A 25,897-nucleotide genomic window follows, 5' to 3' on the forward strand; every position below is an offset into this window, starting at 1 on the left:
CTTCAACAAACAGATGTTGAACAACCCCAACATCAGACAGCTGCCAATTCTGAATGCTTTTCTGATCTTGCACATTAGCAGCCAGAATTTTGCTTCATTTTAGTGTTAGGTCAGGTAGTTGAACACAAAGCCTGTCTGGGGAAGCTATATTTATGTACCACTTATCTGTTCTTCCACTCAGAAAATTCATTACCCAGCCTTCCTTCCTGCTTAACCTTAACCTCGGCTCCAAAAAAGTACCAAATTCTGCTTGCACAGTGTTCTTTATAATTAGACACAAATTGTTCAAGACGTTCAATTATAAAGTTTTCTGCTCTAGCATCTAAAAATTCTGGATATTAATAAAAGTTTTAATCATCTTGAAAAAATACTATGCTATCACAATTCTGTTCTATGTTTTAAATTCCTCTGAGCAGACAGAAATGTAAAGGCTGATATATTAATTATTACTACTCACATAGCCATCATTTTGGAAGGTGGATTACAACAGTCTTACAGTGTTTAGAATATCTCTGTCAACTGAGTTTTCATCTACAGTGTTGGATACAGTAGAGCTTATTTTATACTACACTATATTTTTATTATTGTATACAATAATTTAAAAATTAAATACTCCATATTACATTCTTTTGTGTTGCAATTACTTTTTTGTACACTTGTATTATATAACACCAGACAATAAACATGTGCTGAGGTGAATGCACATCCATATATGCACCTGAAACAGGCAAAAGAGGCCTTCATATCCTTAGTAGCCTTTGACAGATAATGCACACATCAGTCCAGTGAAATTCCTTAAATTATCCAGGCTAAATGTTTAAGTACCACATAAGGCTAAAAAAACCTACCAAACCATACACTGGGGGTAACAGAGATTGTAAAACATGCAAAGTGTCCAAAACCTGTCCTTTAATTTCTGAAGATTTTTTCATATTAATGTATATTTTTAACTCAATATAGGCATTGAGGGAATTTGCTGTCTTTATATTTAAGTACATATTGCCTTGGTTTTTCCTCTCTTGTCTCAAACCTCTCTCCTTTAATTCTACTGTCTGCTAGCAGGTCAGTCTCCCATCCTCGTTTTCCACATTTTATTTCTTTGGTCACTGGCCTTCGTCAACAAAATTTATTTCATTCGCATTCATCAACAAAATTTACCCACTAACCTGCTTGCTGATGTTGACCTTTTCCAGGAATATGTGTGTCACTGTACAAGGAACTTAAATAAAATGGAAAAAAAAAAAAAATGCAGATTTCCTGGAAGATGCTAAATTAGTTTGTTCCTTATGCAAAGTCCCTTCAGTTACACAAAGACTGGGCACCCAGTGTAAAGTCCTGCCTGATAAACTCAACCTCTGCCCTTTGCTTTTTCACATCAAGTGGCTTTTTCCCTCACCAGCTTTTGCTTCCACAGGCCTGGGCTTGGGAGTTAGCTATGGCACTGCTGGTATTCTGGAGGATGTTTTGGGTTGTGTCTTGGTTTAGGGTAAATTTTGGGAGGAAACTTTTGAAAGGGTTTGGTAAGCAGTTACAATGGGTAAATACAGGAAGGGATCACTGAATGCTGGAGAACCCTCTTGTTCCCTATTGAAGGGAGGCCTTGCTCCCTGCTTTTTTACATTTATTTCAGGAGCTTCTGGTCTTTTCCCCCTTTTATTTTTCTGTTGTACAGTTAGCTCTGATCATTAACAAGGGCGGACAGTAGCAGCTGTTCAAGGGCCAGCTATGTTTTCCTGCTTTTCAACATACTTCTCTGTAGTTTTCCTCCTGCCTATATGCTTTAGGTTGGAGAAAATGGTTTTCATGATGGCTTCCCTAGGAGATGATTCCAAACGTAAACCAGAAGGTTTCTAATTTAACATATGTTCTTTGTTTCCCTTCCATGGAAAAAAAAAAAAAAAAGTGTTAGAACTACAACTGGACAGTCAGTCACTGGTGGATGAGGCGTAGGATAGTCACAGATCCAAAAGACTGAGTGCCCCTTTCCCAGGCACCAAGAACATCACACCCAATCTGAAGATACTCAGTGTTTCTGAAAATAGTTGGAACACATGCATGACCCAATGAAAATGAGGGGTGCAGTGACATCATGTGACTGGACACATTTCTATTTCCAGCAAAGAACTTTACATCCCAACTAGAACTGTTGCACTCACTCTATAGATCATAATCACACCTCCAACATGAAAACATTTGCACTGCTATGTGATGAACATATCACAATTTACCATTTTAGGTAATTTGGATATTTTTTTGTCAATACAGGCTTCACAATCCTAAACAAGAAGTTTTTAGTCTTCCTGTTTGCTCAGAATACATACAGACTTAAAAAACAACCTATTTTACAAGTTTATATCATAGGTCACATTTTCTTTTAACAAATGTTTACCCGACCAGAACATTTTTTTTTTTTAAACAATAGAGAACTAGGACAAAAAGTCCGAGCCTGAGGACACAAGAAAACGACAAAAAACAAGGACCCAGAACAAGCCAACAAGAATTTTGGGGCACTTCACATGGAAGGCTCTTTGGGAGAAGATGACTTTCATTAAAATCATTCTTTGTTCCAAAAGCTTTTTTTTTCCCAGTACTCTTGTGCGCAAGTAGATTTGTTCTAAAGTGTAAATTTGACCTTCTTAAAGTCAGTAGTGAAAAACAAACAAACACACAAACAAACCCACAGAAGAAAATATAAGCTGTAAATACATAAGTACAGCTACACCAGCAAGAGGTGAAAGATTACACTTTCCTCCGGCAGCAAAACTAGTCTGTGCTAAGTCGACTTAGCAAAAAAACACCATGCCATATCTCCTTGTAATCAGTTAAAGGAGGCAGATCTAAAGAGATAAATGAAATCCAAACAACACAGATCCAATGGAATCTTCTAAGAAAAAAAAAAAAAGGAAAAAAAACCCAAAACCAAACAAAAAACCCTTAAAAAAAACAAAAAACCAACAAAAAAAAACCAAACAAAAACCCAAACAAATAACTACAAAACAAAAAGAAAAACCAAAGGAAGAAATTGGCTGTGCTCATTTTATTGAAAAACATTAAGAAGTATTCCGAGAAGTCAGTGTCCAGGTTGGTTTTTTTCTGGACTGAATGACTAAAACTACCAAACAGGAACACTGATGGAGTCATGGTGGACAGAGTACAAACCCACTTCTTCAAGAACAATGAGGAGGACCTAAATCCAATCACGCTTAATTTTAATTTGAATTTGTTAGTTTATTTATAGTAGTATTTAGTTTATCTTAATTGTGTTGTCCTTCTGTGTAAATGAACTTCAGCTGACATGCTCTAAATTTTTTTTATAACTCTTTTCCTCTCATGCCCTTTTCAACTTAGCAGTTTAGTTAATATCTATTTCTCGGAATACGTGCCATCTTTGAGAATTTAGCTAAACATGCTCAATGAAGCCTGTTTCTGAGAAGACCTTTAACAACACACCAAGCTTCAGTGGAGTTTCATTTCCCAGAGCACAAATCTCTCCTTGAGCTTGCTGTAACATCTGACTTATCACTGGGAATGTACAAAGTTTACATTATGTTTTGTGGAAAAAAAATATAGAAGTCAGCTCAAGTTAATACAGACCCAAATGACCTTCTCAAAAAAAAAACCAACAAAAACAAACAAAAAACCCCCACCAAACTTACACTTCCAGAAAACAGCTCTTTGTGATAATGAACTGGGTACTTTTTCTGCAGATTCCAGCTCTATAGAGCCTTTCAGTAAACACTGAACACTCTACACTCCCTTCCAGCACACTGTGGAGACTGCCTCTTACTAAGGAGATAATATAAATAAGTTCAAATAACATAAATATATTGATAAATAAGATATAAATCTTTTCAAGCTGGAACTGCTCCTTACACAGTGGCAAATTCATGCAAAGCAACCCTGTGACCTGACATGGGTCTATGACATCCAGACTTTGACCCTGAACTGATTCCTGAAAACTCCTCCTACAGCGGTCATGTGGGATGATTTTAAAGAACAGGAGAGTGGAAAGGGAAGAGAGAAAGGAGAATGGAGAAGGGACCCAAACTTCCAGTTAATTTTCTTCATTAAAATCCACATGGTTCAAAATCTTGGTGTACAACAAAGGACAGGGTTACAATTCAGCAGATACAGTATGAATACTTCTTTGTTCACTTTATTCTTATTTATGTTGCCCCAAAGAACAGAAGCCATTCTGTTAGACTGGAATATGTCACCAAACTTGATTCTTTCATCTGAAACTGAAGTCTAAATAACTCCTTTTATCTTCCTTGCTGCCTCATTGTCCCTTTCCAAGTGCCTGAATGAAAGCAAGGAACCTCAAAGCTGTCAGCGGACATTGTAACACCCACACTTTGACCAGAAGGAGTTGGATCGATTTGGCAAAAAGGATTTTAGGAGGCAAAACATCAAAGGATGGCAGGATGCAAGAAGAAAGAGTGGAGATCACGGGCTAGTTCCATCCTTGGCATCAAATGAATGAAAGGGAGACGAAGCCATATTTCATGAGCTCCTTTCACTTCTTTCCTCAGCAATGGGCAGCTGGAAAAAGTTGGTAGGATTCAGTGAAAGGAAGCTTCTTCTTAAGTTTAGTACTTTTACCTATAAGCATGAATTCAAGTCCTCACAACTGGTACCAGCATACTTCGTACCACCATCCATGTTTTGCACATGTTTGTTTTCAGCACCAGTTCGAGTTGGCAGTGTATCTGTTCACTAAGAGAATCACTGTCCTACAATCAGCAAGTCCTCCCACCCTTCTCTCCCAACCCAGAATTTGCTGAAGCTTATCCAATATATAGATTTGCTGTGACACGAATTAACTACACCAAGCAGTGCTTTAAGAGAGCCCCCTTTTTGCCACCAGGTCCCAGTTTTGCTACTCTGTATGTCCATATGAAATAGGCCTCCCTGCATGTGTTCTGTGTGTCTAGTTCCCAACTTCTTTTGAAATTAAAATGAAAAAGTAGTAAGCCCTTGTACTATATTTGCTGAAGTAACTGAAGACATGAAAGAATTTACACTACAAACACAAATACTATTAAAACACAGCTTCCTCTGTATTCATGCTATTTAACCCTCCTCACCAGCAATGGTGGCAATCTCTAACTTGTCTTTTTCCTAGTCCTTAGGCTCCACAGCCTGGCCAAAGGAGCTGCAGCTGAACCACAGCCATGCACACACTGCCAGGTCCCTGGTATTTATTCTGCCAGTCATCCATAGGTCTGAAATACATTCAACACTTGAAACATTTTTATTTTTTTTCTTTTGTTTTTGTATTTAAGCATATTTACTACATTTAGTACTTATGAAATTAACAGTCAGGATGAATCACTAGATATCCAGCACAGCTAAATCAACAAAGCTTCTTTCAATGCGAGGTTCTTCCCACCCAGGCTGATCAAAGGGCCCCAGACAACCTCAGTTATAGATCTTTTTAATCATTGCCTAATTTAGGAGTGAAAGGAATGATGCCACTTAAGAAAGAACAAGGTCTATTTTCACCAGCCGGAGCTGAGACACTATATATGAGCAATTAGGACCCTAATCCTGCAGCACTTAATTTCCCAATTGCTTTTCCAGGGTGTTTAAAACGATGGATTATTGCTTGGTGTTTTCTTTGTGAAACACCGGCAGTGCAATCAGGTGTTCCAAACGCCCCGAATCTGAATAAACGAGGATTTGCAGTGCTCCACCTGGAGCAGCATCCTCACTACCGAGATGCTCATGCAGAGTGGCTGACTGCCAACCCAGGAGCGTGAGCCCCAGAGCTGCCTGCTAGGGTTCCTGCAGAACAGCAGGACCCAAAACCCCAGGGAGTTACCATGAACTGACTTCAGGACAAGCGGCAGGAAGAGCAGCCGGCACACGCAGCGAGTTTCGGATGGCAATAGCCAGGCAAGGCAGGGCGATGTCTTTGGGAACTCCAGCAACTTTTTCTTCCCACAACCTGCCACACCTCCTGCCTTCTTCCCACCTACTGACTCGTCAGGCAGCCTCACTCTGCCTACCACAAGTTATCCATCTTCCAGTCTCTCTACCAAATCTCACCCAATCTGTTCACTCTCAGACTTGTACTGTCTCTGTTTCTCCATCCTTCATGGACACACCTAGAAAGCCCAGGTGTTTTTTCTGAGGATTGTCACTGTTTAAACAAGTCAATGTAACATTTTGTAGAAGTCTCAACACTTTTAAGGCAATTTACACTACAGACACGTGATGTAACAAATAAAAAGCTGTGTCAGAATACAATTACTCCTATGAGCAGCAGAAATACTGTGCAAAACTGCAGTGCATCCTAAGGGCTTCACGTCCATGAAACATGTTTTATCCATGCCTAACTTCAACCCACTGTCAAAGGCCAGCAATTAGCCTGTGAAGGAATCAAATGGAAGACATAAGAGTCAAGATGGGGCTTTAATTCCAGTTGAAAAAATAAAATATTGACCAGATTCAAAGGCCAGCAGGAGGATTTAGATACCAGGGCTGATACTTCAGGAGAACAAGTGATTCAGTCACATAGACACAAACACCCCTGCAACTGAAAGAATTAGATTCTTGCTCTTACTTGTACTCAAGAACCTTTAAAAGACTATCTTCTACCCCAGCCCTCTACCAAAGATGTGAAAAAAACCCAAAACACTATTCTACCATCTTCAAACACTCATGTATTTGCAGCTGCTTTCATTTCTATTTCCCAGTGTTCATGCTCAGCCAGCTCTCCTTCACAAACACTGTACTTCAGCAGAAAGCAAGGCACTGTTGGCAAGGAAATATTATGCCATGTGAAATAGAAGGGGTTTTTTTTTAAAGATTAACAGTTTATGAATGTAGATGATGTGGTATCATCACCTATACCTGTCCATTTGAAAGTAGCACTTTAAACTCTGGTTTCTAACACGCAGTGCCCTGCCTTCACTGTTTCCCACAGAGTAATGTTCTGTCGCTGTGGATCATGGATAGATGCAGCTTCATGCACAACATGATACAGAAAAAACAAAGTCTTTTTCTGATATTTTCTTTTGGTAGATCGCTAAGAAAATCCCAATAAGTGCATTTCTTTTTCAGATTCATGTGATTGATGATCAAAGATTTTTAAACCTCAAAAACCTATTTCACATCTGCAGATTTCTAGCAGTGGCCCCAATCTGGAATCAGATTTTCTCTGGAAAATCACCTCTGAACTGTTTTTTTTTTCCTCCCCCACTGGTAGACAACTATAATTAATTAGAAGAGAGGTGTGTGTGTGTCTATGTGTCTGTCTGTCTGAATAATGGAATGAGACACAGCTGGTAAAACTAGCAAAGCATAAATGTAATGTCTTGACCACTTGCTGCTATTTCAAAATCCTATGGCATTTTTCCCTTGTGTATTAGTCTTGCAATGGGGATAATTACATTCTGTCTGCTTAAATCCTCAGCTTAAATAGCTACTATGGTCACATATAGAACACATTTGTGTGTCTAGCTCCTACTTAAATGACTTAAATGCTGCTGAAATCAGGGACAAATATACCATTTGACTGGGGCTTATATATGACATAATTAAAGAAAACAATTTCTATAAAAAGCCTACGCAGTCTGTAGTTTACTAACGTAATTTTTCTATTTAGCTGGGAAAAAAACCCCCAACACATTCCCTATAATAGCCACTTATCCACCTAGTTAAAAATATGCTATAAAGTCTGTGATTGCTCTTTTTCAGTCAGAGACCACCAGCATAATGAAAATGCACTCCGCAAGCAAGATTCTTATATTTATACAATATTTCACTTTTTTCACTAGAGAGGCCAAAAATTAGAAATATTAAAAACAAAGAAAACCCGATATGCTTCAAAGCACTAAGTTTAGTTAGCCTTGCAGAATGGAGAGAGGAATCCTATTTATTATTATTACTATCATTGAATCCAGCTCAGTATACTGAAAAGCACTGCAAAATTTTGTACCTGTGAGTGCAATTCAAAGGTCTCTGAAATCCATTTTTATTGTGCATAAACATTTTTGTGCACAATTACTATCGTGACAAATGATGTCTTTATAGAATCCACACTAGAAAGCATGGCCAAGTACATAACTGAAGTGTTCCAGGCAATATGGAGAAACAGTTGTGCTCACACAGAAATTAAGCTCTCCAATAGAGATCTCTAAAGCCCCATTTGTACTTGAAAGACATGTCTCTTGTTTTGCTTTATTCTTTCCTAGCCAACAAACATCTCATCTGTATTCTGCAAAATACACCTTTCAACTGTGGGAGGAAAACCAATGTTTTAGCATTCTATAAGGAGCGAAGATAAGCAGGGGGAGAAGGGGAGGGGGGAAAGAGGGATTATTTCCCCAGTTACCTGGAAGTTTAGAAAGAGTCTTCTAATTCACAGGCTTTTTCATATGGATAAAGAAGGAAGTTGTTCCAGGAAAGTGTGAGAAGCATTTTACAAATGCAGAAACTGGATCAGAGAAAAATAATCTCTGTATTTATGTTTTGGCATCACATTCAGAGTCACTCTTTCCGATCTACAGATGTGCCTTTTACCTGGAAAGCAGCATAGTAAAGAGTAGTAGATAATTTATTTCCCCAGTGTGGCAACAGTAATTGTGCTGTCTGCTACTGCCTGTTCCTATAATAATGTGCAGGACTGAAACGTATCTCGGATCTGGACTTCACAAAATAAAAAATTCTGTTCTAAGAATATATGCTCATGTGTGTGCAAGCATGCATGGCTTTTTTAGGACATATAGCAGCTGGAAGTACTAGTACTTTGCATCAAAATTCTTAAGAGATAATACAGCAAAACACAAACTTAAGATAAATTGCAGTAGTTTCCTAAGGAGCTGCTTGTCACACAGGTAATATTATCCCATAATTTCCCCAGCTATGGCAGCTCAGAAATTGGCTCCTCTTTGCTGTCTCATCACTGAAAGGGGTACAGTGAGAATCACCAAGGGGGTAGTTTAAAGTTGAGATGGCACACACTGGGTTCATTAGCATGACAGGAAGCAAAATGGATGAGTCAGATTTCCCCTCCAGTGTTAACTCAAATGCTAGCCCTTCAAGGGCACAGAGAGCTGGTGGCCCTCTACTTACAGCAATCTACACCAAGAAATTAATCTGTTGTAACAAGGAAGTTCTACATACATCACTTTCAAAACAATTTTAATTGAAGCATGTTACTTATGGGACTGTGCAGAGATTGAGACAAGTGTGAAAACCAGATGCAGGACTGCACTCAAGCAATAACACCAACAGCGATGTTATTCGACATTCCAGGCACTAATTAGCAGGCGGATGGTATCTGAGTAATAGCTGGTGGTGCATATATGACCACACATCTGCTTCCCACCTCTCTGCATCACTCTGCATGTTCACAGCCTACACACATTTCTCTCCCAAAGTCCTAATTAATGGAGAGCTCGTGTTGCAATAGGCAAAGAAACTGTTATCACCTCCTACAAGAAGAGAAGACCTACAAGTGCTGTCCACTAATGTTGGGCATTTACATATGGAGCTCAGTACATCGTGTTTAAGGAGCAGACATTTCTGAGGATCTGGTTTATTAACTGCATTAGCTGAATGGTTAGAAGGGCTGTAGGAAACTTCAAAGAATCAAATACCAATCCATATTGCAACACATATTCTAATCCTTGCTTGCTTAAACCAGCTTCCTTTGCAATTCCTAGTAAACTTTTCCCGTCAGCGTGCTCTCCCATGCTGGAGATGTGCTCAACACCCCTCCCAGGGCTACAGCATGGTGTGCAGTAGGAATCCAGCACAGGCTGGCAGAGATACCACAGTTTTCACTTGTTGAGCAACTCAATGTGCCAGCTGCACTAGAGATAACCACCTTCTATGAAAGACAGATACACAAGACAGTCGAGATTTCTGTGTTGAAATATGACAGAGGGCTGTTACACGCAATATCAGTAAGTACTTAAGTCAGGGAAACTCCACATAAGGATTTTGATCAGAGCTGCCACAAGGAGTATTATAAGCCACTTATTATGGACTTCAGTTTCACACCAAATTCAGGAACCCACAGGCAGTCTTCCTGGATAAGGATGTTTAGTTCTCCAGAGGAATGAGAAAATGTCCTCCCAAGCTCTCAACATGATCTTGTAGATAGAAATTAACTGAATGCCTGAACTTCAGCCTTACAAATTTCTTAGCGACTACCCCCTGGATAAATTACACACAAGTGGACTTGGTATTGAGAGACTTCCTTTCTTTAAGTATTGCTAAATCCTGGCCTCAGAAGCATTGCATGGTAATGAGCTATACATCCTAAAGACAGGGAAAAGATTTCTTTTTTATCAGCTTTGAATTGCACTGAATGATCTTGTATTGTACAATGTATCTTGAACTGTACTTCTAATCTTACCACACACACCAAGTGCCTGAGCCACCTCTGTTGCGCACCTGTAATTCTCTGCACCTTTTTATTTCCCCACCCTTTACCTAGACTCAAAAGCAAATTATTCCAAAATATCTGGGCTCTATACATATCCAGGTCTGTTCACAGTTTCTTTCTGTTTTTTTTCCTATGTTTTCAACATCCACAGTATGTTTTGTGCTGCAGCAACACATCATTATAAATAAAGGTTAAATGTTGATTTATGTAGCAGCATCATAACATTTCACATCCTATTTTTATTGACTCAAAATACTTTATCTGACCACAACTCTATTCTCTTAAGAGATCTTCATTCAGCCTTTCATAGTGATGCTCTTTAGTGGTCCTTTTCCTTAAATTACACAATTAATTAGGACCTAATAAAATGTATAATACTTTGCCCTCCAGTATGAATTAGTTGCATTAATCAAGATTGAATTTCATTCATCATTCTGTTGACTGGTGACCTCATTAGATTAAATCCTTCCAAAGTTCTTTTTCAAACTTCACTAACACACCACCAAACATCATTATGTTGCATTACATTCACCACGTTTTAGGATATTCTGCTCCAATTGTGGAATTACAGTTGACTGATGAAACTCTTTCCTCATCTTTTGTCTCTACTCACATTTTAATACAAATTATGCACCTACCTAAATTTTTATGTACCTACTTAGAAACTATCTAGCATATCCATTTCCTTGTTGCCACACAAGTAAAAATTAAATATATGTGTAGTAATAATGGACGGTATGTGTCAATGTTAATCCACAACACAAAGCACATACTTTCAATTTTTTTTCTTCTGTCAGCTTATAATTGCACTTTTTTTTCCAGTACATAATACCCATTTTCTGAGACTATTACAGCTTAACGTCTCTTTTTGTGTTTTTCAACCACATAAAAATTTCATCTTCTTTTATTACTTCTGCAAAGTAGATGAACATCATTATCTCCCTTTTTAAAATAAGGAAATTCTGAAAGAAAACAAATAATTATTTCATCAGGATTGCAAAGGAAGTTGGTGGCAGAGATGTCAAGAAAACTTGGAACTGGTGGCAAGCCCTATTCACTAACTGACAAGTCTTCCATTCCTCATATCATTTCAGTCCTTCCTTTAGTTTTCTAACATCAGTGAAATTTATTTCCCTTGCACATTATCTATGCTTGTCAAAAGGGGACATGGTTTGAAACCTGTGCTCTATACTGCAGCAAATTTATTTGCTGGAGGAGCACCACCAGCCCTGAATACTCAGGGCCAGCTGACTGATCACCTACATTGTAATAGCCTATCAAAAGTGACAGGTATTCACAGTGAGAGATGCACCTTATTACAAACAAAAGCCACGTGCACCTTTCCTGCTGGTAATTAAACAAGTCAGTACTTTTGCTAGGGAGAGGGGGGGAAAAAAAAAAAAGGAGATGTTTGCAACATAATGATCCCCATCAACATCTAGCAAATCTTTGACTGGTACAAAAGGTAAGTTCTTCAGGAATATCTGAATCTGCTGGAAGCAAGTCAAGATCATTTCCTATTGAAAGAGCTGAAAGGTTCCACAGGACAGCAGTATCATTTTCATTAGCTGCAAAGCCCTGAACACAACGGAGGAGCGTGACCATTTGAAATTCCATGAGGTGGGTGGTGAGGCTGAGGCACTGGAGTGGAGTACAGGCCACTGTGACTGTTCTTCAGGACACTACTGACTCTTCTCTGGAAAAGAGTGGCAGTTGAGCTTTATATCAGACCGTGGCTCTACAGTTTCTCAAAGCAAATGGCTTATTCTGGCTCAATGAGCTTGGTTTTGAAAATAACAACGATAAAATGATCTGAAATTTTGTAGGAGATGTGGAGTATGAACTATCCAAGAATGGGAACAGCAATCCCCATCACCAAACACAGGGGTACACTGATTTTACAGAACCATCTATTTGTATAAAGATGGCCCTAGCCTAACCAGCCTTGGTCATACCAATTTGTTTATACATTCTTTATCTTAGACCACAAAAAAAGAACATTCTAACTCTTAGTAAAATATCAAAGAAAGGAAGATTGTTTTGGAGGACTGTGCTGCCAAGAACACAATAACATCACCATCAGCCCCCACACATTTGTTATTGCATTCAGCACAAGTGCTGGATTAACATCTGCACTGTAAAAATTAAGCCCATTAGCTCCTTCAGCTTGTTAGCATATTTTAGTACTGTGATCACAGTTTTCTATTTCTATCAAGGTGCTACTAGGTGTCAGACTCAGTATTCACATAATGCATCATTATTATCTCTAACCCCCTCCAGATCCCTCATGTGTTTTGGTTCCACGAAGCTATTACATGGTGATACTGAACAGAAGGAAAGAAGAAGGAGGAAACTGAGAAGGAAGAAAGAAACTATCAGGGAAGCAGTTTTGCTGGAAAGATAAGTAGACCTGTGATCTTATCAGGTATGGTTGGACAATGCTGTGTTCAATAAATCTCTAGCACCTTAGACTGCATTGTTAAGTTAGAGAAATCGTCCAACACACACAAAACACAATTGATTTAGCAACTCACTGTCCTGATCTGTTTTCTGTTAGTTCCTAACAGTAACTAAGTATAAAGATTTGGTTCCACTGTCTCATTTATGGTCTAAATAGAATGTGAAATTCTCTTTTAGTCATGATTTTAAGCCTTAACCTGTAATTAAAAGAACGGTTGTTTTTAAACAAAGATAGAAATACCAATTTGTATTTTTGTAGAAGCTGGTTATAGATATTTCTATGTTGCTGGTATTTTTCTTAACTCTAACCAGTCTGTATTCACTCCTTAGGTTTGCACACAACCTGCATGTATAGAAAACAAAAATAAGCCCAAGCCTGCTCTAAGATACATGTGTACACCCACGGTATCTGATGCCTGTGCACTACACAGTCACAGGTGACAACTGTGTTTTCTACGTGCAGTAGGCTTTGTGAGTGCATTTGTTTTCTTAAACAGCCAAGACAAATTTAAGCCTGCAATATGAACGTGGTTCACCATTAACTATAAAGCTGACACATAGTCCACAAATCCTGACTAAAAAAACCCACATCGCTCAAAAAAACCCAGTAAACTCAGAGAAACTAAAAGTCCATGTTCCTCAAAAAATATGTGAAAAGACCCAGGCAAATAGTTTTTCCAGCTGACATGAATTCAGCACCTTCTAGCTCATGTCCTACATTCAGAATGCCTTAACATGAAAAGTATGCACTGAATACAGAAGAAGCCAACGGTGCCCACACATCCACTGGTTAGCGAAGGGTTGGTGGATCTTCGCTTATTCTCACACTTCAGAAATGAGGCGTTTTCTCTTTACCCCAATTCTGCCCTTTCTAAATGCTAAATTCTCCTCAGAGGACATAAACCCCATGCTCTTCATGCAAAGCAGTGAAGCACTTCTCCAAGGAATCAGGTTTACTGGGAAAAGCAGAACTGTTTATCTAATTTGCTTTTACTCGTTCACTTAGCATCTGCAATGGCTAGTGCTAGATTTGATGGTGAGCTAGCTGAGCCTTTGATCTGACCCAGAAGAGCTGTTCCTATGTAGTAATTTAACTAGCTAGCATTATTCCAATAAAGCCCCATGACTTAAGCCAAGCTGCACTTGGATAACCAAGTAATATACTATAATGGTATATTACATTGTACTAGCCTGGGTTCAGTCCAAAAGAGCCCAAGCCCGTGGATGGTCCCGAGAGACCCAGTCTGATGCTTCACTCTTCTGTTTCATTTTTCTATTACAAAAAGAGACAAATAATGAGAGTTATGGAAAAGAGGGAAAGCAACTGCTAGTTCTTAATTCCCAAACTCTTTTGTGTTCAGGGAAAGGTCTATTAGCATGTACTTTAGAGGGGCAGGGACTAAGGCACAGAAACCTTAAACCACTCAAGGATAAGCCACTACTGAACAGAGCCACTTGTATCCCCCTCTGCTTTTGTGCAGGCACAAGAGTCTGCACAGCTGAGCTGAGAACAGAATTAAGGACACGACACCAGCCAGAGCAAAGTGGAAGTTTCTCAGAGCTCATCAGAACCAGACCAGTCTCCAACCCAACTCCTGTGTGCCTGCACAAACACTTGCACAGGAGAAAGTGGAGGAGCAACCATAAGAGGCAACAGTGTCTTGTGCCACTTTCAAGCACTTGTGAAACCATGGAGAACATAAGGGTTTCTCAGGCTTTCCAGTCTGAGAAAAACAGCTACACACTAATGACCAAAGCAAGATGCTTTGGTTAAACACTACATTATATGGAAAAACCTAATTTCACTCACAATACAGACCATTTTAGAGATCACTGAAAAGCATGGATTTCTTCGAGCATGATGCTGTAAATTTACATAGAAACTTCAGTCAGAAATATTTCAGTGTGCATGTATTCATACCCGAAATTACAAGCAAACTCCCAATTCACCTTGATCTCTAAAGCTGTTACTTTACAGCAGAAGTAGAAAATGAGCCTGCTTAAGAAAGTTAAAGTGGTTTGTTTCATCAGGGAGATGAAGAGTTTCTGGAGATAAATGGTCAGATACACATCTGCAGAATGAAAAGCAATCAAACATCACAGTCTGCAACATTCTTAGAGAAGGAAGGTGATCTAGTCTGACTTCATGTCCTTTTCTTGTGAGGATTTTTTTAAACATTATTTTTTATTAAACCTTAACAAAACACTTTCAACTATAAGAAAATGTAATTTATCTTCATTCTGCCTAAGCACCTGAACAGCTTCTAATGCTGTAAAGAAGAAATAGTTCCCAGTGGTTCCTCCAGGCTTGTGGTAGCCAAGTGCAAACAGTACAAATGCAGTGCTCCTCCTAAGGAGCATTTACCAGCAATAACCAACATGACTTGAATGAATGATGGGAAAAGCTGTGGCTGTAAAATTCACACGGCAAGATTTCAGAACTGCATCTAAAACTTAGAGAGGTTCAGCTAGGCAAACCTAACTGTATAGTGCACAGTACAGTGTGACCTCTGCAAATGAAAATGTAGCAGGGAAGGGCAGCAATGGACAACCATTACTAATGTGGACTGAAAATAAAAGTAACGAAAGTTGCTCAGTTACAACCTAAATGATTTCTGATGTCATGTTCAAGCACCTACTAGATGTATGTGAAATAATGTCTGAAACTAATTGTCTCATAGTTTATGATCTTTCCAGGGGAAGGATCTTGCCTGTGGTATGAGACTGCACTGTGGCTTTCATACTTGAGTTTTACACCGGCATGGATGAAACGTTTATGATACCATGCACTTCTAGTGGAGAACCAGTGTGGACAAAGGAAGCCCTCAGAGTGTGTGGGAGGTCATTTCCCAAGCTCACAAGGTCCAGGAGGAGCTCTGGTGACTTTAAGAGCCAAGTGTATCTGTAAGATTCCAAGTCCCGTCATGCCTGGCAGTACTGCTCTGAAATTTCCAACCTGAAGCTTAATCACTTTCTAAGATATATAAAAAATCAGTCTTTGAGAGCTTACAATTTGCATTTGTAAGAAATCAGTAGCCAAAAAAGGGGACAGGAGAAATCACAAGGATTACCCAGCATGATCGTTCTGAGAAGTAATGTTTAGTAATGGATGAAGTTTCCTAAAAGTAACAGGAATTGAAGGAAGGGTGAATGAAATGTGCATGAAGAGCAAACACAAACAACTTTAAAGAACATTTTTTCTAGATTTTGATTAAATGGGATACAACTGACTTACACACTTTGAGGATGAACAAAATAGCATTTCAGAGCTACTGAGATTCCCACATTTTCATCTGCACAGTACTGTGAGTTTTTCTTTCTCTCTTAAATCATAAATATGTGATTAACGTTCAGCTGTAAACTTTGTGAAATGGAAATTCCTTACCAGGAGCCCAGTTCAGCCCTTTTGGAAAGCAGATGCAAACACCTAATTGTGTACCAGCACATTTCATGGTTGTTATTAGCCATACACATATGTGTGTGTGTCTGGCTTGTAAAAGTCACTCACGGTGTTAGGCCTTAGAGGAAGAATAGCTAAACTCCAACATTACTGACTTCCACTGCAGTTTTGTTACAGCATTCATAGGACCAGGATTCTATTTCATTTATTAAAAGCCAGGGAATACAGTATTTCTTAAAATACAAAATTTTAAGAAAATTATATACAAAAGTCACTTTAATGTTTTGCTCTTTTCCAAATTTTCAAGATCATATAATGGCTAACGTTCCATACTGTGCTTTAAAAATATGCGAGGAAAATATTTCAGAACAAAGCACAGAACCTGATTATAGCACTTCAAGAAACAGGACTGCACTATAGGCTGAAAACCAACTGGATTTTCTCAATAAAAATATCTATCTAGTATTTAGTGACATACACACAGAACAAAAATCCAAAGTACTATGATTTATTGTGCAATCCTGAACCCCAAAGAACCTCCTGCTTTTTAAATAAGTTAGCATATGTATCAAATTGAGTTTTTGTTAAAACTCTGCCGCTCAAAAAATATTTATCGCTCCATCTACATTAGAAATTTCCTTACCACTAATGGTGCTTGGTGACAGAGAAGGGACAAGTAACAGCATGAGAGATCACTAAATAGCACAAGATGTGCCCTAGGCTATGGGTCTCACCTGCTTACCACAGCTTCTCCTTTCCAAAGGCAGCCTCATGAAACCTCATCTTAACAGCCGGGGACACTGGGAGCCCCGGGTAGGGAAACAGACGAATCCTTCTGAACAAGTGGCCAAATAGAGAAACCATAAGCAAGGAAGTCAGCGTTTTCCAGCGCACACTGAGACTAAAGCAGCGGATAAATACAGGTGACCGCGCAGTCTTTTACAGCGTGCGCTTTATGGCCAGATCATGACTCTGACTCTCCAACGCATCCCCTCCCGAGATCCATACTCCCAGCTAAACCTCCCCGCAGTCCCTGGGCAGACGCAGCTGAAATCAATACTACCGTAACAACATCCCTCTCCTTTCCCCCCAAAGCCCCACAGCAGCCAAGTTTCGGCTGAGCTCGGTATCGAGCGGCCCCAGCACCGGCGGGCAGGCTCAGCCCGGCTCGCTATCTGCTCAGAGAGAGGGGAGCACGTCCTGCCTCTCCCCAGTCACTTAAGCCGGCGTCTCGCTGCTTGTCCTTAGAGACCACAGCTCCACTCAGGCAGAGAGCGTCTAGACAGTATTCATGATCCATCTGTCTGGCACAGCCAGGCTGATGACAAACTCTATTAGAGCCGAAACAATTTTTTTTTTTTTCCCCTGCTCTTCCCTCCTCCCATCTCCCTTTTCCTCCGAGAAGCAGTAATCTGACACTGAAAATTACTATCATTGTTGCAATGCTCAAAATAGCAGTGCCAGACTTTCATTAACATCAACGCTAGACTGCTAAATATTTAAAGAAATGGATAAATTTCACCTGAAGTGGGACAGCCCGGCACACATGAAAGCAGAAGCACAATCAAAATGTAAATCTAAGCAGTTGTTTTTATCTGCACAAATTCGGTGTCACAGTCAGAGGGGGATGCCAAAGGTCTCTTTAAACAAAATATTTTCCTTTGATTGAGCTTTTTGTTTTTAAAACAGAATCATTCTCCTACCCCCTGCAGATCCCTACAAAGCTCAGAGCTGACAGCAGTAGGTGGGGGTGGTGAAAGGGAGAGCTATATATTTGATTTGTTTGGGTTTTTTTACCTTGCAGAGGAAAATGAACTCCTACAGCAAACTCTTCTATGCCAAAACAGCCATGACACATCACCTCCATCAATGCTGACAACTTGAAATTTGATGTAGACATAATTTGCACATGACAAGAAGGATTTGTTCTCACTTATTTTATTCTTCTGTAAATTCTCAAGCATGTCAATATTTGTGTTTGATATACCCACAAACACATACAGATCACAGCAAAGACAACTACCTGCACTGATTTCCACCAAAAAATTAAAAACCCTAAAATCTCCACCACCACAACCCTTCTCAATAAGACACGACTTGGACACTGCAGTCTGCAGACAACAGACTGCACTTCCCATTTCAAAATCTAATTTACTTTTAGCAGGACAAGACAGACCCATCATTTGTTGTGAAACAAAGGGAAATGCTCAAACAAATGAACTATGTCCTTCTAGATGCAGGCACATTGTTTCAGTTCTTTGGAGTCCAAATTCTCCAGGTCACACAGAGTGGCAAGCTGCTGCCAAGGCCAAGTCTGCAATGTTTAAAATCCTACTCTTTGCCTCATTTTTCCTATCATGGCTTTGTGCTGTTAAATACACCCTTGACCTCCAAGTAGTCTTAAAAGAATAGTCATCTCCATTATCTCAATCAATAAGTCTTTAGAGCTGATGAAAACAAAAACAAGTAGCCCTACTGAAAGCTGATGTGGGCTCTGCTCAAGGCAAGCTGCAGGGAGAGATGCAGCAGCACTGGGTGTCCTCACAGAGGAGGGGAGGTGTGCTTCAATATGCATCACCTGTAAAAAAAAACCTGCACCCCCGCTGTAAACCAAGCAAGCTGTTACCTTAGTATGTTCAGCTTAAATGCCTTAGCATGTATTTTGATCAACTTGCTGGACTGCAGCTTGTGTCATCTAAAATCAGATTCTAACACACCTTGGATTTTCCCAGCTGCCCTCCACTTTCTCTGTGCTATACAGAGTGAATCGTCCACACAGCAGCATAAGGATGTCCTACCTCTAAGTCAGCAAAGGAAAATTAAGACAACCAAAGGGCTTCAGAGATGCACTTTTTGTTTGCCTTTGCACATGTGCGACATTGAGTTCAGTAGCAACATTTTTACAAGGGCATGTAGTGATAGGACAAGGGGGAATGGCCTGAAGGAGAATAGGTTTCAGATTAGGGAGCTGGAAGAAATCCTGTACTGTGAGAGTGGTAATACACTGGAAAAGGCTGCCCAGAGAAGCTGTGAGTGGCCCCTTCCTTAGGAGTCTTCAAGACCAGGTTGGATGGGGTTTTAAAGCAACCTGTTCTAGTAGAAGATGTCCCTGCCCATGGCAGGAGGGCTGGAGCTAGACGATCTTTAGGGTCCCTTCCAACCCCAACCATTCTGTGATTTAAAAGACTGAATTGACAGTTAGCACACTGGAGCCATATAAGAATGGCAAGGAGAGAGGAACACCAGATCTGGAAGATACATACTGCTTCAATAAACTAAAGAACTTTCACATGAAAATTTATTTATCTAGACATTGAATATTTTTTCCATCACAGGAGGATTGAAGGTTTGAATACAGCAAGACAAAGGGATTCTTTGAACAAAGAGCAGAGGGGAAGGCATACTGCTTGTAGTGATGACGTGCTGTAGGTAAAGACAAGGGCAGTCCCAGGGAGAAACAGGATACCCTGCTTGGATGTTAACCAGCACAAACTAATAACTGCCTCCTTTCAACAGTTTCTTTCCCATTTAAGAACTGCACACAAGCAAGAAGATGCAAGAACAGAGCTTGTATGTAACACTGACCAGAAAGAAGTACCTGGTTTTACATTCCTTAAGTGATTTTTTTAAAAAATACCAATTTTCTTCTTCTTGAGCTGTATTACTGCCTTGTTACTAATGAGAGAGCAATGAATGTATGTACTTCTGTGTTGAAAGGCAGCCTGCTCAGCTGGGACATTTCCAGAGCATACACTCTGGTGTACTCTGGTAGGGATCCCCATTAAAATCATTGAGCAAAAGCATGCACATATTTCTTAATTCAACATGTCATCCCTCTAAGGCCTGGGGACCTCACTTCAGCAAGTATTCTGAAAACATTTTTTCAAAGCTGGAATAAACCAACACAACTGACGTGTCCATAATAATCTTGTTTCCTATTACCAGCTGGCACTGATTTCTACCATGTAGTACTCTGTTTAATAGCCAGAACATGGTAAATATAATTTAAATACAGTTTATGGTTGTATTATTTTTCTGTCTGGCTTTGATCTTTTTCTCTTTGTTTTACCATTAGGATCCTGTTTCACTGGGATTTGTTTGTTTTTTTTTTTTTTACTTAAAACCAAAGTCCCTTTATTTACCAGCACTTTTCACACAGTCCCTATTGCAATGAAACTGAACAGTCCCTGTCAATATCCCCAAATGCAACAAATCATGAACTGCTGTATCTGCCACAAGGTGAACAAAAAATTAAAACATTTCCAAATGCTCCTAGCAATGCATCCAGCATTTCTTCTACAAATTCTTCATTTCCAATGTTGCTGCAAAACCAGCAATACGGTTCTTGAAAGACTTAATAATAAGACTGTTTATGTAATTACCCCTCTTCCACTTGGACTCTGCTTGGGGGATCTCAAGTAATAGGCCTGTTGGACACCATATTTTAGAAGCAGTCATAGAAAATGAACAACTCTAATAGATTTAAGGAAACATAATTCATATGAATGAACTGGGGGGGGGGGTTTGTTTATTGGGGGTTTTCTAACACCCATGGATGCATGGTAACAGCCCTCACAGCTGTAAAAGGCTGATTGGAGGAGGAAGCTGTCTGTCTTTCTCCAAGTCTACTGAAAAGTAAGAAAACTGCTGCCAACTTGCACAACTTTCCAGAGACAGGATCACGAAACACACCAACTGCAATTCTCAGGAAAGCAGTAGGGAACCTTTTGCTGAAGGTTTTTCAGAGACACATTTTGTTTGGTTGGCACAAACTTCATGTCACTGGCGGCTAGGGGGATGACTCTCCAGCTGACCAGGCATGCCTGTCTTCATGATCTACAGCAAGACCAGAGGGGACAGATGTGACTTAGGGGACAACCAGGAAGTTTGCAGATCCTGGGTCAAGCAAGTAACCATTTAGAGAGTCCGAAGGGCTTTTGAGGAGAAGGTGCCAAGATGATACTCGATTACTGCAAGACTGCCACCAGCACAGAGGGGTACTGCAAAGCCCCCGGCGCCCGCGTCGCCAGACCTCAGGATGAAGAAGGGTCTGGGAGTTCCACCTAAAAGGCTCCACCTAGGAACTCACAGGGTGCTACCATCACACTGCAGCTGTGCAGGGCCACCACCTGCAATGCCACAGCTGCTGCTCATCACCAAAGTCCTTCCCTCCATCTGCTACTACTGTGGGTTTTGTGGCCACTTTTGGACAAACAGTTGTGATAGCTTGGTTTAAGAGAAGAGCTGCACAGTATCCCAGTCAAAAAATATCCTCTATTTGAACTTTACATATATGCTTACAAGTTTTGCATGAATAAATAATAAAACGTAACTTTTTTACAACTCAAAAGTCAACGTTATGGGCAAACCTGACATTTTGATTTGGACACATGACCAAAGCCTATGTCTTGTCTGGGACTTGGGAGAGAGTTCCACTCAAAACCAAGCAAAAAAAAAAAAAAAAAAATAGCCTAAAAGAATACATAGGTCATTATTATTTCAAAGCCACCAAAATCACTGCAGAGATACCAAAGTAACACAAAGTACAAGATTTAAATGATTTAGAGTAGAGCATTTAGGAACATGTCCACTTGGATGTTAGAGGGTACAGGAGGACAGATCTCCAACACCTGACTCCATCTTCTGTCCTGCTTATAGCCCCATGCATTAATTACAAAAATTACAGATACATGCTGCTCATAACTGCTATTACTAATAACAATATAACAAAACAGATGTTCCTAAGATATAGTCACAACCAGAAGGGAAATAGAATACTGAGGGATGTCAGTATGGGCAGAACAAAACTGTCTGGAAAGCAGAAGTAACATAACATACATCTATTGTACCTGTGTATAAGAAACCTTATTGGAAAATTTATGACCGATCCAGAAAGCTGAATTGTGGTTTAAAAATAAATTATTGCACAAGAAATAAAAGCAAAGTTTGATTTCAGTGTACATGACTGGGGGCAAAGCACTAAGAAAGCAATTCCTGTGATAAACTCTGGAACTCTGTGTGCAATATGCCCTGAAGAATAGCAACTAAAGTTATTTTAAATATATACCTACAAAGGTCAGTAACCTACCAAATGATGCTGATCTCAGCACCAATAAAACTAATAGGAACTATGAACTCTAGAAAATTATAATTTTCTTGATAGTCTTAACAGCATATAAAGACTTTACACAGACAGAGCATAGAATATTCTGTAGAATCTTGGAGAAAAGATATTTAATTATGCTTTCTCAGAGGCCACGTATGATCCATATGATTATAACCACAATGTCCATAGCACAAACTCCCTTGGAATAACTACAAATTTACATGTTTAGAATCCTGGGGAAAGTGCATCACAAGTCCCTGCTAGTTCTGAGAAAAATATTATTTACTTTCTCTGTCTCATACTCCTTTGATATCATACTGCAGATCAAGATTCCAAAAAGACTGATTTCCGAGGTAACCAGACATATTTGACATACATGGATGCACACAAGGAGCCAATACTCACAGCTAAAGATGCCTGGAGGTGGATGCTCTGTTACAAGCAGGCAGTTCTCTTCATCACTGTTATCCCCACAGTCATTCTGTTGGTTACAAATCAGTGAACCAAGATACAAGCATTTACCACTGGCGCAGGTGAATTTGCACTCTGAAAGGCAAAAAAAAAAAAAAAAAAAAACCAAAAAGAAAAATTTGTGAGAAAACTGATGCCCACCCTTCTTCAGTGCTAAAATGACTATCTTTTTCAAGTAGATGCTATAATGGTGGGTGAGTCTTTGGCATTTCAACACCAACACAAACAATTTTGTCCTTACAGCTTTGCATGTATAAAAATATAAGTGACACATTCCTGATCACCAGAATCAAACCACTAGTAAACCAGATTTGTCACTTGGGAAAATTGACCATTTTTAATAATAAGCAATATTTTTTGCAGTACATGTTGACTATAATTCACTTTGGACAAAGGCCATGTTCTCATATATGTTTGTGTGGCACCTTGCATATCTGGGGCAAGACAGCACTATTAATAAAAATAATAATTGCCCCACATTAAAAAAAAATAACTTGAATCAGCTGTAAGGCAACAGTATAGTTTGTAACCATGAACAATCCTGTTCAGACACAGACAATTATTCCTTAACTACCTTCCCAAAGCCAATTTGCCAGTCTCCCCCCTAATTACAGTCAAGCACTTGGTGTCTACACATTAAAATCCCACATGCTAGTGTTCTTTAAAAGTTGGTAAACTTCTAAAATGCCTGTAAGATGTCTGAATGCTAAATGCAGGCAGGGTGTAGCTTTTACACTTTGTATTTACAAAAAAAAAAAAAAAAAAAGGAGAACAGTTTCCCCTAAACATGACTCTGTCATGAGAACAATTCCTATGAGTATATAAAGTATACTTTATAGCAAGTACTAGAGATGTAATTAGGAAATGTTCACAAAAATATATAGACAATTATGAAAAGCTTTCTCACTAGAATTGCTCCAAAGTAAAATACACATACAGAAGAGAGAACACATTTTATCAAGACAAAATTTAATTATTACATTACTAGTATGTTGACAAATTCTGGTGATTGACATTCCCAAGCAGAGGAAAAGCAGACAGAATTAGAAACTCACACAAGCAGTTTATTAAAGGAGTGCCATTCCTGGAACCCTGGACTTCCCTAAGACTACAGTATGGCTTGGCTGATTCTGCTTCAGAGAGATGATCTCTGGTCCTTCCCAGCAAAGACGTAGAATTTCAACAGCATCAGCAAAAGACTTTGCTTTAATCTTAACTTAGTCTGAACCAAGACAACAGGACCTCCAATTCTAAAAAGTCCCTAAATCAGTTACCGAGGTGTGACACTTACATGTTTCTGTTGCTTAATGCAAGCATGGTAATAGCAAAGGAGAGGAAAAAGAAATTGAGAAAGGGAGCGAATTTATTTTCATTTTTCACTTGCTTTATAGATAAAAGCAATTTGCAGACTTCACCCTGAACACTTTTCACGAGTATTAATTATATTTTGGTATACATACCAGCAAGAACATGCTGCAAGAAAAAATTGTATACATAAATATGTGTAACATATAAAATGTTACTTAGGAATATAAATAGAAAGTATGAAAGGCAAGGAAAACAAGCATTTCCTGCGGGGGAAAAAACTGATGTATTTTGCTTGGTGGAAGTGTACTTATAAAAGAAGTATTTGCCTAAATGAGTTCCTCAAATTTAAGCTTTTTTTCAGTCCAACCCTGCAGTCCCTGACCTATTAATAAAATACTGTACAAACAAATTATTTTCTTCTGTTTGTTACTCTGTTCTTCTCTGCAACAACAAAGAACTGAAGAGGTATTGAAGGGCTTAGAGTCCTTCTGAGTATAGACTACAAAAAAAAATCATAACCAAATGAAGTAAGCCTTTGACACCCATGGAACTGAAAAGGTCATTACCAATTACTTCTGGAAAGGAGACTTAAAAAACCAGGCTCAATATTAGCAATCTGATAATTACAATGCTTTAGGACTAATTTCTGCAATTTCATGAAGAAACTGGCACAAGAAAGGAACAAAGCTGTCTTGGAAGGTTAGAAAAGTCACCTTGAAAGGATTCAAACTTCCCAGGTATCTTAAAGGAAGACTATCACACAGGGTTAAGTTAGAGTGGTAAAGAACATAATGCTTCTATTAGAAGGATCAATCACCATATTGCAGTTAGAATATGTGGCATGCTACCTTGGCTAGCTTTCACTGCTTTCCTGTGCCTTTGTGTTGAGTCCTGATGTAATGCTTTCCATGCTTCCCCCATGGCTGATATAAAATGCTCAAGCAAGATGTCAAGTCAAAAGCAGTTAAAGCTGAGAGCTCAAGGTGTCTGTTTGCCACCAGATTATACAGTTTTCACACAAAAGACTAGACGAAGCATTACATTTTTCATAGCTATATTAAAGTCTTAAAAGTTCTGGGGTTTAACTCACATTATCATAAGAGGACTAACCAGGAGAAAGGATTTGTGATCTAAGGTGAAGTGGGGGGGTTGTCATAGATAACAGACCACACTGAAATTTAGAATCAAAAAGAAGACTCAAACAACTTTTCTTGCAAAATATTAAGGTTACTTCCTCATTCCCTCACACATGTGAAAATAGCCACTGTGAAGGTGTATTTAAAAAAAAAGTCATGAGGCCTCTTGTCCCCTTTTTGATGTGCCCACACTGACTGGAAGATTGCTCACAATACCACAGGAATTCTGTGTAGATTTGAAAATGGGGCATGTTGTCAAAAATCATGTTGCCTTCTGATCTCCCACCAAATCTATTTGCCAAGGAAGCAGTCATCTTCTACTGGCCCTGGCTGGGATGGAGTCAACTTTCTTCACAGCAGACCCTGTGGTGGCTATTTGGATTTGTGATCCAAATAATCAGTGTTGGACAGTGTTGTAGGACAGGGTTGATGTCACAACGATGTTTTGGTTAGTGCTGAGCAGTGCCTGCATATCCATGGGACGTCCTCTTTTTCTCACTCACTCATCTGCAAAAGTAGCACCTACATCTAAGAAAATGTAATATCTAATGGAGGACACAAACTTGCAAAACTTAGTCTGCATAATCACATTCTGTTGAAGTCTGAAAGAAATA

General features: G+C 39.2%; 1 protein-coding gene across 1 annotated transcript in view; it reads right to left on the bottom strand.

Moving 5' to 3' along the window:
* Positions 1 to 25,897, bottom strand: part of LDLRAD4 (low density lipoprotein receptor class A domain containing 4) — a 273,393-nt gene that overhangs the window by 115,743 nt on the left and 131,753 nt on the right. The window contains exon 4 of the mRNA XM_059857624.1: positions 22,774 to 22,914. Coding sequence (XP_059713607.1) covers positions 22,774 to 22,914 — 141 coding nt within the window. The remainder of the gene's footprint in view (positions 1 to 22,773; positions 22,915 to 25,897) is intronic.

The sequence above is a fragment of the Haemorhous mexicanus genome, chromosome 1 (genome assembly GCF_027477595.1).
Source record: "Haemorhous mexicanus isolate bHaeMex1 chromosome 1, bHaeMex1.pri, whole genome shotgun sequence".
NCBI classification, from domain to species: domain Eukaryota; kingdom Metazoa; phylum Chordata; class Aves; order Passeriformes; family Fringillidae; genus Haemorhous; species Haemorhous mexicanus.